The sequence below is a fragment of the Macrosteles quadrilineatus genome, unplaced genomic scaffold, assembly GCF_028750875.1.
Source record: "Macrosteles quadrilineatus isolate MER2022 unplaced genomic scaffold, UCM_ALF_1.0 Scaffold_9__3_contigs__length_116548681, whole genome shotgun sequence".
In the NCBI taxonomy this organism is placed as follows: Eukaryota; Metazoa; Arthropoda; class Insecta; order Hemiptera; family Cicadellidae; genus Macrosteles; species Macrosteles quadrilineatus.
Window position 1 is genome coordinate 16,150,101 of NW_026542602.1, and position 13,999 is coordinate 16,164,099.

A 13,999-nucleotide genomic window follows, 5' to 3' on the forward strand; every position below is an offset into this window, starting at 1 on the left:
TTGTTTCGGTTTTCAATTCTGTATGTTTTATGGTTTTATTTTCAATATTTTAATAAATATGTTCATAAATTTAAATCAATAAAGTGCGAATTAATGAGCTGATGTCACCTGTCTGCCATGAGTGCCATGTTATCTTATGTTATGGGACGTCTGTGACTAAACAACAACACTTGCGACGTTGCCAGCCCTGTAGTTAAAGGTGGCCGTCGGTGGCTGTGGTGTGAATCGACCTTAATCGTTTGACTATTTGACGGAGGCACGAAATAAATAATACCTGTTATTGTCTTAAAAAAGCAGTCCAGGGGCCAGAAACATGAATAATTTTGAGTAATCTAATAGTTAGTTGATACCACCCATTGACTATAAAAACCCTCTGTAGCCGATGATTATTTAATTCGTGTGCCGGTCATCTTGATCGATGCCCTTGAAACGTGGTCATGGTGTTGCGACGGTTTAGTAGTGAGTGCCGAGTGGGGGAAGATTGATGTGACGTCAATTCAAACCAAACCTACAATACAATCCTACAAAAACAAGTTTGTGTTGGTGATGGAAGGCGATTGTAGTTCTCAGTGTTATCACTCAGAAATGAATTATTATTTTCGTAATTTCCGTTCTAAATGAGAAAGAGTGAGGTTTTAGCAATCCGTTTAAAGATGAGTTGACAGTATGAAGAAGTCTTATATGCCTATCTCGGATGTCAAGAATGAAAGTCTTGACCTGACAAAACGCTTATACAAGTAAGTTGCCTAGGCCTTTATTCTTGCACTATTTTTACAGTAGGCCTAAGTTGAATGTTGTAGCTTTAATCATTATAATAGAGATTTAACCATTCCATTCCTCTATATGCCATTCTGATTCATAAACCATTCAGTAACAGCAAATTTCAAGTACTTAGCATATGATTGGTAGACCATCTACTTAGGCCTATCTCATTTTTAACCTTAAAACTAGTAGGCCTACAGATAAGTTCTTGACCAATAAACAGGTACTTAATACTGAACTTGTACTACTTATATTATGTTGCATTTTTGTTACCTTATCTACCAAAATTATGTTATTTTAAGCACTTTTTACCTTTGGCACTTTTGGGGGAAACGGTACGGGTAATTCACTCTGAAAATTGAGTTTAAACATCGCGAAAAACGCTTGAAATTAATGATTTTTAGGGCTTGAAAATTTTCTATTTTTACTTTTCATGTGTTTTTTATCATCCAGTCCGGCAATTAAGCTATTTAATATGTCTACACTGAGATATGATATAAATTTTAGATGTCTACATTACAGATTTTTTCACGCTGAATTCAAAAATGCAATCAGTTTTTGTCGGAGAGATTCCTAAGTGGCTGTAAAAGGAAGGTTAAAATTACGAATCTAAGGTTCATTTAGCAATAGGCCTACTGATGGTAATATGGCGTGGTCTGGACGGGTCCGAATGTGGGCTGGGGACTGAGTGAGGAGAGCAAACAGCTGTTTATACTCGACTTAAGTTATTGCGGAATGAAGCTGTCACTGACGTCATCATCTATGTATAACTTTGTTTCAAGTCACGTGCATTGTTTGCCAAAACTTCTGATAAGTTTAAGTTTATTGCAGTTTGCTCTAATATTCTGTTTTATGGATTCTGATTATGGATTCCCAGCTTGGTTTATAGATTATCATGTGATTTTATTAAAATTTTTATTTTAGATTTGACCTCATCGACCTCTTCTCCAGGTCCTTAAATCTCTGCTGATAGCTGATTTCACTCGCTGATCGCAAGTTGCACAGAACCACTGCATTTTATCTGCAACGATATTTGTTGCATCGTATTACTTCTTTGATAACTTAAGGCACTTTGTGTGAAATCAAGATAAACAATAACCTTCACATTCAAGGGCGTTTTCACTGTCTTAAACTGTTAATTTACACATACCCGACAAAGGCTGATGCTTCACGACCGCCATGCTGCTTTGTCCCCTCGTTATTAATTCCATTTTAATCAAATATTTCATATAGCCTACTTAAATGAACTTATTTACCTGTCTAAGTGGGTTTTGGGAGTAATATTTACTTTAAAATGGCATATAGGCTAATCAATCAATAAATGTGACTTGGGCTGTTAACTTTGATTTTACAGTGTAAATATTGATGTGCAGATCAACGTTCCTAATACAACATCAAAATAAAATTCAAACGATTGTAGTTTTACCTATTCAGTTTTTGTGACAAATGAAAAATGTTTGCACCATTGTTTTCAGGTACAGTAGGCTAAATAGGCCTATCTAGTTTCTAATGATAAATAAATTAGCCTACTATGGTTCTCTTGGTCTGACATAATTACCGAGAAAAGGTCTAAAGTGTGTGGTGCACTCGCCTTAAAAATGAAACAAATTTGATGAAACCTAATTTGTTAGCCTACAAACTAATAATCGTTAGCAAATTTATTTTCATGTCAAAAAAGGCACAAGGATGGTACGTTAGCCTAACTTGGGTCGTACTTTATGTGATTTTTGAGCATTAACTTAAGTCCTTAGAGGGAAATTAGGTTGGATTATGTAGCCTAAGGACAAGGTAAAGTTAGGTTCTCACCTTAATGAATCTAAACTTTACATTCCACCTAAACTTCAAAACACTTATCTCGTTAACAAAGCCCCAAATTCGCATAACTTAGAGACCAACCTGCCATCCTCACATGCAGTGATGTGGGCCGGGTAAATACCCAGTGGGTAGGTAAATATAAATTGGGTATTTACCTGGTTATTTACCCCAGGCCCGGGTAAATACCCAAAAACTGGGTATTTATAATTTTTAATAAAGTTAGAGAAGATTGAGATGTTTCTTTACAATTATTACCCTGTAAGGATAGTAAAATGATGATAAAATGTATTAAACAAAATTTCATATGGTCACTATTAGCATTTTACTTCTGGGTATAATCACCATAAATACCCAGGTCTGAGAATAAAGCATAATGAGCATAAATACCCTGGTCGCATGGTTGCACTGGTATTTGATATGCAGCTACTTATGATTTTGTAATTTCTATGATAGATAGATGAATTTATTTTATTGAAAGTGAAGAAAAATAATTTGCAAAGTAATAATTATTATTAAGAAAGACAGGAAAATTTAACCTAGTAGTGGACAATGTGTAAACAACTTAAGAAAATAATTAAAATTTAATCTGTAAGATGGTAGGATTTAATAATATTTGTTGTCTAGGTCTTTTGTTGGTATCAATGGTATCGAAATAAAAAAAAACTAATTTCATAAACTTGTGATACAAAACATTTGAATCTATAGCACAATAAATCTTTCAAAATTATATTAAGTTAGACAAAATAACAGGAGATACATTTTTTAGTAGGTTTATCCAAATATATTGTTGTTTCCAACTAAAAGGTAACACAAAAAAGTTTAATTACTTTTAGTATTCTGCCTATGTCAATCAGGCCTTAGGTCTGTCTAGCCTTCCAATCCATTTATACTATACAAATTTTAACTATCATAATTTAATAACAGTAGAAGTAGGTTTAGGTTCACTATTTCTCTGACGAGGTGTTAAAAAGTCATAATATCCTAAAAATATACTATTTTTTAGTAGGCTAAGTTAAATTTAACTGATGTTACTCGATTTAAGACACGAAACCCCATGCTTATTTAGAAACTTTATGTATTATTTTAAAAAGTGCTAAATCATTAAATAAAAGGTACTAGCAAAGCGTCAAGTTACTGTAAAAGGTGTAGGACTGTCCTAATTTATCATGTAATGATAACAATGACATAATTAGGGGTATGTATAAATGAATTTCAATCGATTTCATAAATACCCAATATACCCGGGTATTTATGGATTTTGGGTATTTACCCGGGTAAATACCCAGGGTATTTACCCCGCGTTTTAAATACCCTGGTATTTTACATCACTACTCACATGCATATAAATAAGTGAGTAAGTGGGTAAAAATAAGTTAGTAGTTAAAGTTAAGGTGAGTGGGTCGGCTCAGTTGGTAGTGACTCAACACACACTAATTGCACGGCCCATTCACTTCCATGATCGTTGATGCTATAAGAGGACAATGCAAAAGATTAAGGTAGTCGGCTGTTCCGCTATCATTCCCCCTCTCTATGACATACCATAACACCAACTTTTAGTAGGCTAATAGGCCTACCGGTATGTAAATAATAACTATTGTAAAAGATATTAAATAAAATGTACATACAAAAAATATCTAGAGTACGGTAATTTTTTTGTCGTGAGAATAAATTGGAATTGGAAAACGTAAGATGCTATTTGACTAAAAGTTTAAGAATAGGGTAGCCATTTTGTGATGCAACAGCCTTGGATATTCCATTCCAGTTGTTTGTACCCATATCCGCTAGAGTGCACGTAGTATGGTTCTTTGTCATCCATCCATCAAACATGGCAAATGTATTTGAAAACTAGTTCAACAATTTCAACGCATTTTCTATTAAAAAAAAGAGTGACGGAAAAAAACTTTATAGGCTAATGGTGATCTAGGTGTTAAGTTATGCTACACAACCTCATGTTAAAAATACCCCCGTAGCAGCAAACCTGCAGACTAAGCAAATTTACATAAGCCTGATTGGATTTACATTAAAATGCCTCCTTAAAAATATCACATTTATTCCCTATTTAATTAGAATTAGTTTAACGAGTACTTAGGTTTGCTGCAACAGGGAGGGTTACATTTTTTTATGTAAAATGTCAATAGTTTAGTAAGAAATGAATGTATTTTCCAAATTCGATCAAAATATGTTCATAAACAAGCAAACTACAACAGTTGACTTATTCTCCATAAGAATAACATGGGAATTTTAAATTTACAATTTTTTTTTATTTTCTCTGTAACCATTTCATTAGGCGCGCAATAACGCTTCAATATACTAAATTATTTGTTTTTTAAAGCTCTAAAAAATGGTTTGGAAAGAAATTGTGAAATTTTGTATTTTTAGGTTCAAATATGGGAAAATCCTATTTTCACCCCATTAAACCCCCAAATATGGGAAAATCCTATTTTCACCCCATTAAACCCCCCTTCCCATAGTCCGATCATGCTGGTTCGTGAACTCGTTTGAATAAATGTAGGTTTACACGTTTATACCAAATTTCATAGAAAACGGATCTTTTTAGTTTGAGTTATAGTGCTAACGGGGACATATATATATATATATATATATATTAATAAATAATACGCCATAGTACCCTTTTTTAAATTATTTTTAATGACTAATGCATTTCAACAACTCTAAGAGTGTTGAAATGCATCAGTCATTAAAAATCGATTATATTATTAAAGTGATACAATCAATTTTTATGTAAACGGTTAAGGCCAAATACAAATAACCAAATAACACCAAATAAAAAAATACCAAATAAAAATATAGGCATATGGCATATCAAAATGAAGCTTAGAGTGTGTAGATTTGCCGAAAAGTATTGATATGGACGAATTCCCTAAGGGTTCTGCCCCACAGGCTGAATTCCAAAGGGCTATGCCTTGCATGTTTTGGAAGTTAATGCATAGATAAAACATACTCCCTTAGTAGATTTGTCATCCTTATGTAACAGCTGAAGCCAATTTAATTGTTAGTTCTGTACGTCCAACTGTAGAGGTTGTGTTTTGTTTACAATTGGTTTCTTTCAATTTCAGTAATTTAAAACCTCATTTAACCAAATAAAACGATATAATCATAAACAATAACTGGTCTCCTAGTTATATAACCAAAGAGTAAACCACAAATCATGAAAATAACCTTAAAATAATAGAAACAAAATTTTGTCCACCCCAGCGATCGGTGTGGACGTACATGAACTAGACAAAAAAAACTAGCTTCAAAATGTACAATGGGATGAGGAGTCTACTTGTGTTGCTTAGTCTATGGTTAATGTTATTCGATTAATTTAGTGAACATCAGCTGGCCAATGCAATTGACAATATAGTTTGTTTGTTTACATTTTTGTTTTCTTATTTTATTATTTACTTTTATGTTCTTAAAAGAGGTGCAGTGAATGGACAGTGAAGCTATTTCTAGCTGTTTGATACAAGTGAGTGATTAAAGGTGTTTGGATCACGATGAATATGAGATTAACAAACCATGTATGTTGTTTGTTCTAAGAGGTTGTCACCGATCTTTAACAGGTCACCATTTAAAAGTAGGCTATTAAAGTAAAGTATTCAAGTAATAAAGACGTCGTGAAAGAGAGCGACGAGTTCAATTACAACCTTAGGCTACCCACCTCGACCACCTTAGGACGTAAGGTATGAAGCTACCACTGCTTTTAACATACTTTCCCCTTTTGAACTTAGCCCCTTTAAACTAAATATAAAGTCAAAGTTAATTAAATTAATTTAATGGTGGCTTCTGTATACCTGTGGATTCGCGGGTAGAACCTCTTGAAATTTAAAAAAAGGTACTATGGTGTATTATTTATTAATATTAATTACAGTAGCCCTACACATGAACAATATCAAATATAGTATAAATATGTATATTTTGATAGTTCTGTTCACTTTTTAGGGCTACTTTTTCAACTATTAAGCGAAATAATAAAAATAAGAGTAGCCTACCCTGAAATTCATTTTTATTTAAACTGATACGTATTTTGGCACTAAGGCCATGATCACAGTATGAGTTATATAAAAGTATGTATAATATGCTATAACATACTTTTATATAACTCATACTGTGATCATGGCCTTAGTGCCGAAATACGTATCAGTTTAAATAAAAATGAATTTCAGGGTACTCTAGTTTTTATTATTTTGCTTATTAAATATATATATATATAAATTTGAACGGATGGTGTTTTTGGCCTCTAGGGACTTCAAAACCTAAGTGTAAATCGGTCCCGGGTCTTACCATGAGTACTACGGTAATAGCTTATTCCCTATATGGGAAATTTGCTTAAATAAAATCCCATGTGTTTGTAGTGTAAAAAAATACCTCCTATTCTGTTGATTTTTTAAACTTAACAGCTGTGACTTACTGCGCCCTAAGTTGTACCAACACCAACTTGATTTGTGTTCAAAAAGTAGGCTACTGTAATAAGTTATTACTCTAATAGTGAAACTTTTAACCTATTACCCTATATTATTTTTACAGATGCATTGCCGATGTCGTGAAGGCTTTGGATGAACAAAGACAGAAAGCCAACTCTGTCCCAGATTTGTTCACACAAGCCGCTGAAGCTCAACGTGTAGGTATTCTTTGACTGTTACCGGCAGTCTTACAAAAAAAACTAATGGTTTAGGCCTAACTAATAACACAATCTTTAAGACTGAGACGTCATCACTTATCCTTATCTAAAATTAATTAACTTGTAAGAGACCTGGTATTTTGGATGTCTTCTTGGCTTTAACAAGATTTTTGTTCATAAGAATTAAGAATCTAATACATCTACAGCTAAGTGGCTGTGGTATTGTTTGACAAATAAATAAATACCCCCGCCGCAGAAAACCTGCAGACTAAGCAAATTTTCATTTACCAGATGGATTTTCAATTAAATTATTTTTTTATGACATGAGCTTAAACAAATGCATATGTTTGCTGCTACAGAAAAAGGAATAGGCCTAAAGTGTGTTTTAGTAAAGTGTTGATAGCTTAGTATACAATAATTAAATTAGACAAGTTTTATCAATTTATATATATTCATAAACAAGCAAACTGCATACTTATTCTCCGTAAAAATTACATAAGAGATTTAAATTTACATTTTTTTTTCTGTGTAACCAATAATTACAAAAACACTTCAATATACTAAATTATTTGTTTTTTTTTTAGTCTTTATAATGGTTTGAAGAGAAAATGGGAAATTTTATGTTTTAAGAGAGCCAAAAATGAGGAAACCCAATGTTTGTTTAAAAAGACCTTTCCCATGGTCCGATCATGCTGGTTCGCGAACTTATTCAAGTCTATCCCGCCCTACATCTTCAAGCCAAATTTCATCAAAATTGGACAAAAATTACTCAAGTTATCACGTTTGCGGACATATGCATAATAATATTTAAAAAATAGTGTTTTTGGGGACATCAAAATGAAAAGTAAATCGGTCCCGGGTCTAGGTCTGACCGTGCCACCTACAGTATAAGCTATAAGGAAATTCGCTAAAACATGCTGATTGTGGACTAAGTTACTAAACTAACTTACTTTAAGAATCGATTTATTGTTTTATAAATATTATTTATGCTTGTAAGCCCTTTCATGAGAAAGGGGAACAATGTTTATTGTTTACCAAACTACAGTTCTACACATCAGGCAATAACAAAATGCTCCAAAACTAGACTTGAATAAATAGTTGTTATGTAAACATAGCTTCTTTGCAGGTTTATAATTAGTGTGCAACTTTCTGTGAGATGCAGATATCATATATATATTGTTAATGAAATAATAAAATCTTATGGTTAACCTTCTTCCTGCGTGAGGAGAAAATTTCCTGGAATTGCCTTTTTGCACACCCCACTTTCCAAAAACCGCTCTGCCATGTTTTCAGGGACACTATTATTCTTGGACTGTTATTAAAATAAACGTTTTCTCTAATGTTTACAGGTACTTATTATCCATATATATCCATACTTAAATTATCAGTATTGTTAAGTCAATATATAACAAAATTAACAAAAAGATTAGCAACAATGGTATTTGGTTTATATTCTGTCAGAAAATTCCTTGAGTGTTTCTTAAAAAAACGGTTTTATTTGCAGATGAAATTAAGAGAGTACTGTGAAAAGCTGATGTTTCTCGACCCAGTTGGCTGCGGAAGGAAGGGAGAAGAACTGTTATGGAGGAAAGGGTACTACGAGGTTGTCTCAACCGCTAAAAGACTGCACAAAGTAAGTAGGACAACTAACTGTTATTTGTGGTTTTTTTTTATGGAACAAACTTATACTGGAAAGTGCAACATGGAAGTATTTAAAGACTAGCTACTGTACCCGTGCTTTGCAACGGAGAGGACACTGAAGAGAAAATATTGATGTTTAAATCTGTTGTATAAAATAGTTACCACATCCACTTTTGATTTCAGGAACAAAATTTCATTGGACTAACTTATAAGGCTTCCTAGTAAAAATTATATAACATGCTGATGCATGTATGAAAATTCTGTAACATACGATTTTATTTTCAGATGATAGAAGTTTACTTAGTTTAAAAACTTGCATATTAAAAGTTGATTAAAAAATAATTTCACAACATAGGGTACTGTATCAAAGCAAAAAAAAAACAATTTATAATCATTTCACATAAAATAGATAGGCCTATGTTGTACCCTACCTACTGAACATTTGTCAGGAATAATTACCTGCAGCTCATTATGTAAATAAATATCACAGTAAGCAAAAATAAAATAACGGATAACTTGTATTACATACTAGCTGTGTACCCGTTCTACGCACGGGGATCTTATAGTAATCAGTTGAAACCTTCTTATATAAAGAACAGCAATTGGTTTGCATATTTTCAGATATGCTGGCCAAACTATTTATTATACATAACTTCATTTTATGATGATTGTTGTTGCGGTATGACAATCAATAAAAGGCTAAATTACCTGTGTCCGCCGGTCGATCCTAATGTATCCTATTACAGGAGATGCATTTCGGCGAAATTAAATTGCCATCATCAGTCCTAATGTAAGGTCTTGGGCTTCCCCATTAGTTGCGTCTTGGAGTTTTTGAAACACATACACGAACTGTACACTTATATACATGACGAATAAAACATAAATACACGGTAGGCCTACTTTTATTTTTACTATGGACAAGTAGACGCGCGTCGGTCGTGTGCCGAGTCTCAACTGAAAACGCTCATTTAAAAAATGTAAGTTTCCCAGCAATGTACAACACTGATTCAAGGTCTTTTTCCCGGTTATCAAAACTCAAGAACAATTTTATACACAAAAAATCTCTATTTTCATTTACTGTTACCCTACATATTATTGCACTTGCGATTAATTAAATCCGTTATGTAAGGTAAAACGTTTTTAATCTTAATTGGTTTGGATTTGCTTTCAAAACGTGATCGGAAATGGTTGCGGTGTTTGTAAACAACATTCAATGTATACATATCAGTGACAGCTAGAAGAAAAATAATCTTGATTTGAACAGCTGTTCATTATTTCATAGAAGAATATGTGCTAGACATTGGGAGAAAACTTTACAAAAAATTGCACAAAATTGGTTTTTTAAATGTCTGTCATTTTATTTACAAAGTGGTGACGCCATATTTTAATGGCTAATGACAATCTCGCCAATCCAGTGAATACATTAAAATGATTTGGAACTTGATAGGTACTCTCGTTTTTCAGGAGTAGGCCGCGTAAAATGGCTCTTGGGTCGTAACAGACAGGAAGACGGACAGAAATTTAGATGATACTTGTTTCGGTTTCTATAATGTATAAAACGTAAAAAAAACCTAAAAGTTTATGATTCTGAGCAATGTACAGACAAAACTCTAATTTTATTTATATAGATTTTAAGAAAGCCAACCCCTATTATTGTAAAATAGGGCACAGATTTGATCAATTTGTATAATACTACACAAATTATAATAATAAGAATAAATAAATAAATATAGGATGGAGAGGACACAGCTAACTCACCTGATGAAAGGTTGCAGACGAGTCAAAGAACACTCGTTTAGGTTGACTCGTCTGCAACCTTTCATCAGGTGAGTTAGCTGTGTCCTCTCCATCCTATATTTATTTATTTAATCCAAGCTAAATGCTTTTTCCTAAAAACATAACCTTAAAATAATAAGAATAATAATTTATAATGAGTACGGTTCCTAATAAAAATAAAAGTATAATAAGAAATCAACAACATATAATACATACCAGTTTTTATTTTTACTCGTTCTTTAGTTAATTGTATTTACATTGATTTACACACTAACCATTGAGTAAAGGAATGTAATTACAAATATTTAATTGATTTTAGAAGCAAAAGTGAATTGTGTACAGCTTAGTTTTGTAATATTCTCCATAGTAAAATTAAAGCAGTGTTGTAGAAAAACATAACTTTCAACACCTTTTCTCTAAATGTGAAAAAACTAAGGTAATGTGAACTTAGTCCTATCATTGTGTAAACTCTTTTGGTGTAAATATTTACGTTGTCTTCAGTGCCGGATTGTGGGTACTTGCGGCCCTAGACCCAATTAACCTAAACCCCCCTCCCCGATAGAACTCGATCATGGCAAAGTTGTAGATATCTCACAATTACAAGGACATCAACATCATAATTTTCACCATCACTTTCACCTGCACAATTATTGAAAATTATCAATTAATTAAAAGAATAATAATTTAATCTAAGAAAATTTTAATTCCTATATTCTCAGGCATCATTTTGTCTGGCGGTAAATACTGGACTGATTGTCTTGCGTAGAACATTTTTATACAGCAAGTTTTCCTAATAATATAATTCTATGAGCTTATTTAGGTAAACAGTACAAGTATTTTTCAGGGACCGCTGTGGAAGCCTGTGGAGGAATGTCACCTGAGAGCTCATCTACAGGCTGGTATTGGCCATTACCACCATCTACTGCTCAAGTTCCAGTTGGACTTCAAGATGGACTTACGAGGGATCATCGATTTTCCTTTGATAATTACTGAGGACGGGCTAAAAAAATGTATGTAATTTAACATTTCTTATAAAGGCTAGTTGTTGGTTTATTCAAATTCATTGGATCAATATCTCTTACCAGGATCATTTTATTTAGGATTGAAAAAACTTGATTGAATTTTGATATTTTTATTCATTCGGGAAGTGTGGCCCAGTATCACATTTCAAAACTTAAATTCACAAAATTTATGTTTGAGGTTGTTCATTAATACTGCTCAGCATTTCCCACCAAGTACTTATGTTCTTGTGTGTTTGACATGCAGCAAAGTCAAGTTCAAGCAGCAAAGACAAGCCGCTAGACCCAGGCTGTGTGGAGTGGGCGCAGCAGGCAGTTCACCGTTGTCTCATCTATCTGGGAGACCTTAGCCGCTACCTGAGTGACATGTGTCCAGGCTACCACTCTGAACTGCCAGCTAGATATTACCATCAGGTCAGTCACAGTGTGATGGAAGTACAAACATACAAATTCAGTCATGATGGCCCTGGTTAAAATTTTATCAATTACCTGTTGCTTTGAAATTGGTATGAACTCGTGCAATATTGTAACTAGTCAGGGTGTCCACATTCTGGAAAGTCATGGAAAAAAATTCTGGTCATTGAAAGTCATGGAAATAGGCAAAAAGTCATGGAAAGTTATGGAAATCCCCAATGATGGATGGATTTCAGGGTCCTTTCAATGATCTTGTCGGCCGTAACACCGACTATTGTAGAATTTTTTATCTGTTAATACATATTTCAGTATTTTCTGTCCAGGCAGTATTATTCGTGTGTTTACGGTATATTATAATTTTCGAGTAAGTTTGTGATGGAAATCAACGGTTTATGGTCATGGAAAGTCAGGGAAATTAATGACAAAATTTCTGCGGACACCCTGCTAGTAATAATTTTGATTTCTTTTAAACTTTAACTTCAGTCTTGTAATGATTGTATATAACAAGTGTATTTTTTGACGATGCCCATTGCATTTTGTACAATGCTTAAAGGAAAATAAATTTCATTTCATTTCATTTTATTTGTCTAACATATAGATGGGTCTTTTATGTACTGAATAGGCCTACAAAGACTAACTTAGAAGTCAGATACATATTGTAGTACGTCTAACTGTTCCTATACATTTTGCTTGCATTTGATCTAAAATAATAGGCTTTTGTATATTTAATTGGTCTTATAAATAATTATATTGAATTACAAAATGTAATTGCAATTATGTGTTCGTTTGTGGTATTTATATTGTGATTTTATTATTACTTTCAGATATAAATGATTATTTTTTATGCAGTCAGAATTTTTACAGAACTTAAAATTTACGTAATTTAGAGTACAGTACATTCTCGATGAACCAAGGTTGTTGGAACTGAGACTACCTCTGTTACCTAGAATCTTGGATAACACGAAGGTCTCTTAAATTTTGAGGTTAGGGAAGTATAAAATTATTTTTTTTTTAACTATAATTGACACAATTATGTTAGTATTCAAATATTGCAATGACAAACACTGACAAAAGGTGATACGAGCTGGCAATGCCCAGGCAGAAATACCACTGCTTTTGTTGATGTACTGCAGACGACTTGTCCAACTTAGTAATGGTTATCGGCCAACCTAGTACTGTGTGGAATTTTATTTTGACCTAGGTTATTGCTGATAATTTGTTCGTTTTAATAATACCTTGGTAATCATTATTTAAAGTATTAATTTTAAGAAATCGCAAATTACTTACTATTTACAGTATTTACACTTTATTTTTCAATGGAAACATTCCTTAAATTTAATATTGTTTTCCAACCAGAAATTCAAAAATATATATTCATTCCTAAATTGATATCGGATAATTGAAAGTGTACTGTACTATTTTAAACACCAAACCCTAGTTAGGCCCAAACTATGTTTTTCCTTTGTTAGGGTACAGTCATTGACTATTTGATACACAGTGTTAAATTGTTGTTTGTTATAAGCTAGTTGGTTTTTTAATGGATGGTAATTTTTTAAATACCGCAATCTTCAATTATATGTTTTTCAGGCGCTGTATTGGAAACCTGAGTGTGGCATGCCACACAATCAGTTAGGCACTCTGGTAGGCAACTACAACTTCTTTCTGGACTCAGCCTATCACTATATGAGATGGTAAGAATTAATTTTTTCTGTAGATATACAGGGTGTGCACCGACGGGGAAAACCGGGATTTATGCGTGATTTTTTTTTTACCGGGAATTATGCGTATATTTCGTACTAGCTGTGTGCCCGTTCTACGCACGGGGATCTTATAGTAGACAAGTAGACAGTTGAATGTGACAAAAATTACACAATGTTGGGTTTTTGGTCATTTGTAATTTTATTTCTTAAGTAGGTAGGCCATGTATTCTACGGAAGAGTACCGGTAT

At 33.0% G+C, this 13,999-nt stretch overlaps 1 protein-coding gene across 1 annotated transcript in view; it reads left to right on the forward strand.

The window, feature by feature from the left end:
• Positions 1-508: 508 nt before the first annotated feature.
• Positions 509-13,999, forward strand: part of LOC129003236 (nonsense-mediated mRNA decay factor SMG5-like) — a 32,041-nt gene continuing 18,550 nt past the window's right edge. The window contains exons 1-6 of the mRNA XM_054431529.1: positions 509-737; positions 7,108-7,201; positions 8,706-8,834; positions 11,463-11,628; positions 11,885-12,051; positions 13,639-13,742. Coding sequence (XP_054287504.1) covers positions 667-737; positions 7,108-7,201; positions 8,706-8,834; positions 11,463-11,628; positions 11,885-12,051; positions 13,639-13,742 — 731 coding nt within the window. The 5' untranslated portion in view covers positions 509-666. The remainder of the gene's footprint in view (positions 738-7,107; positions 7,202-8,705; positions 8,835-11,462; positions 11,629-11,884; positions 12,052-13,638; positions 13,743-13,999) is intronic.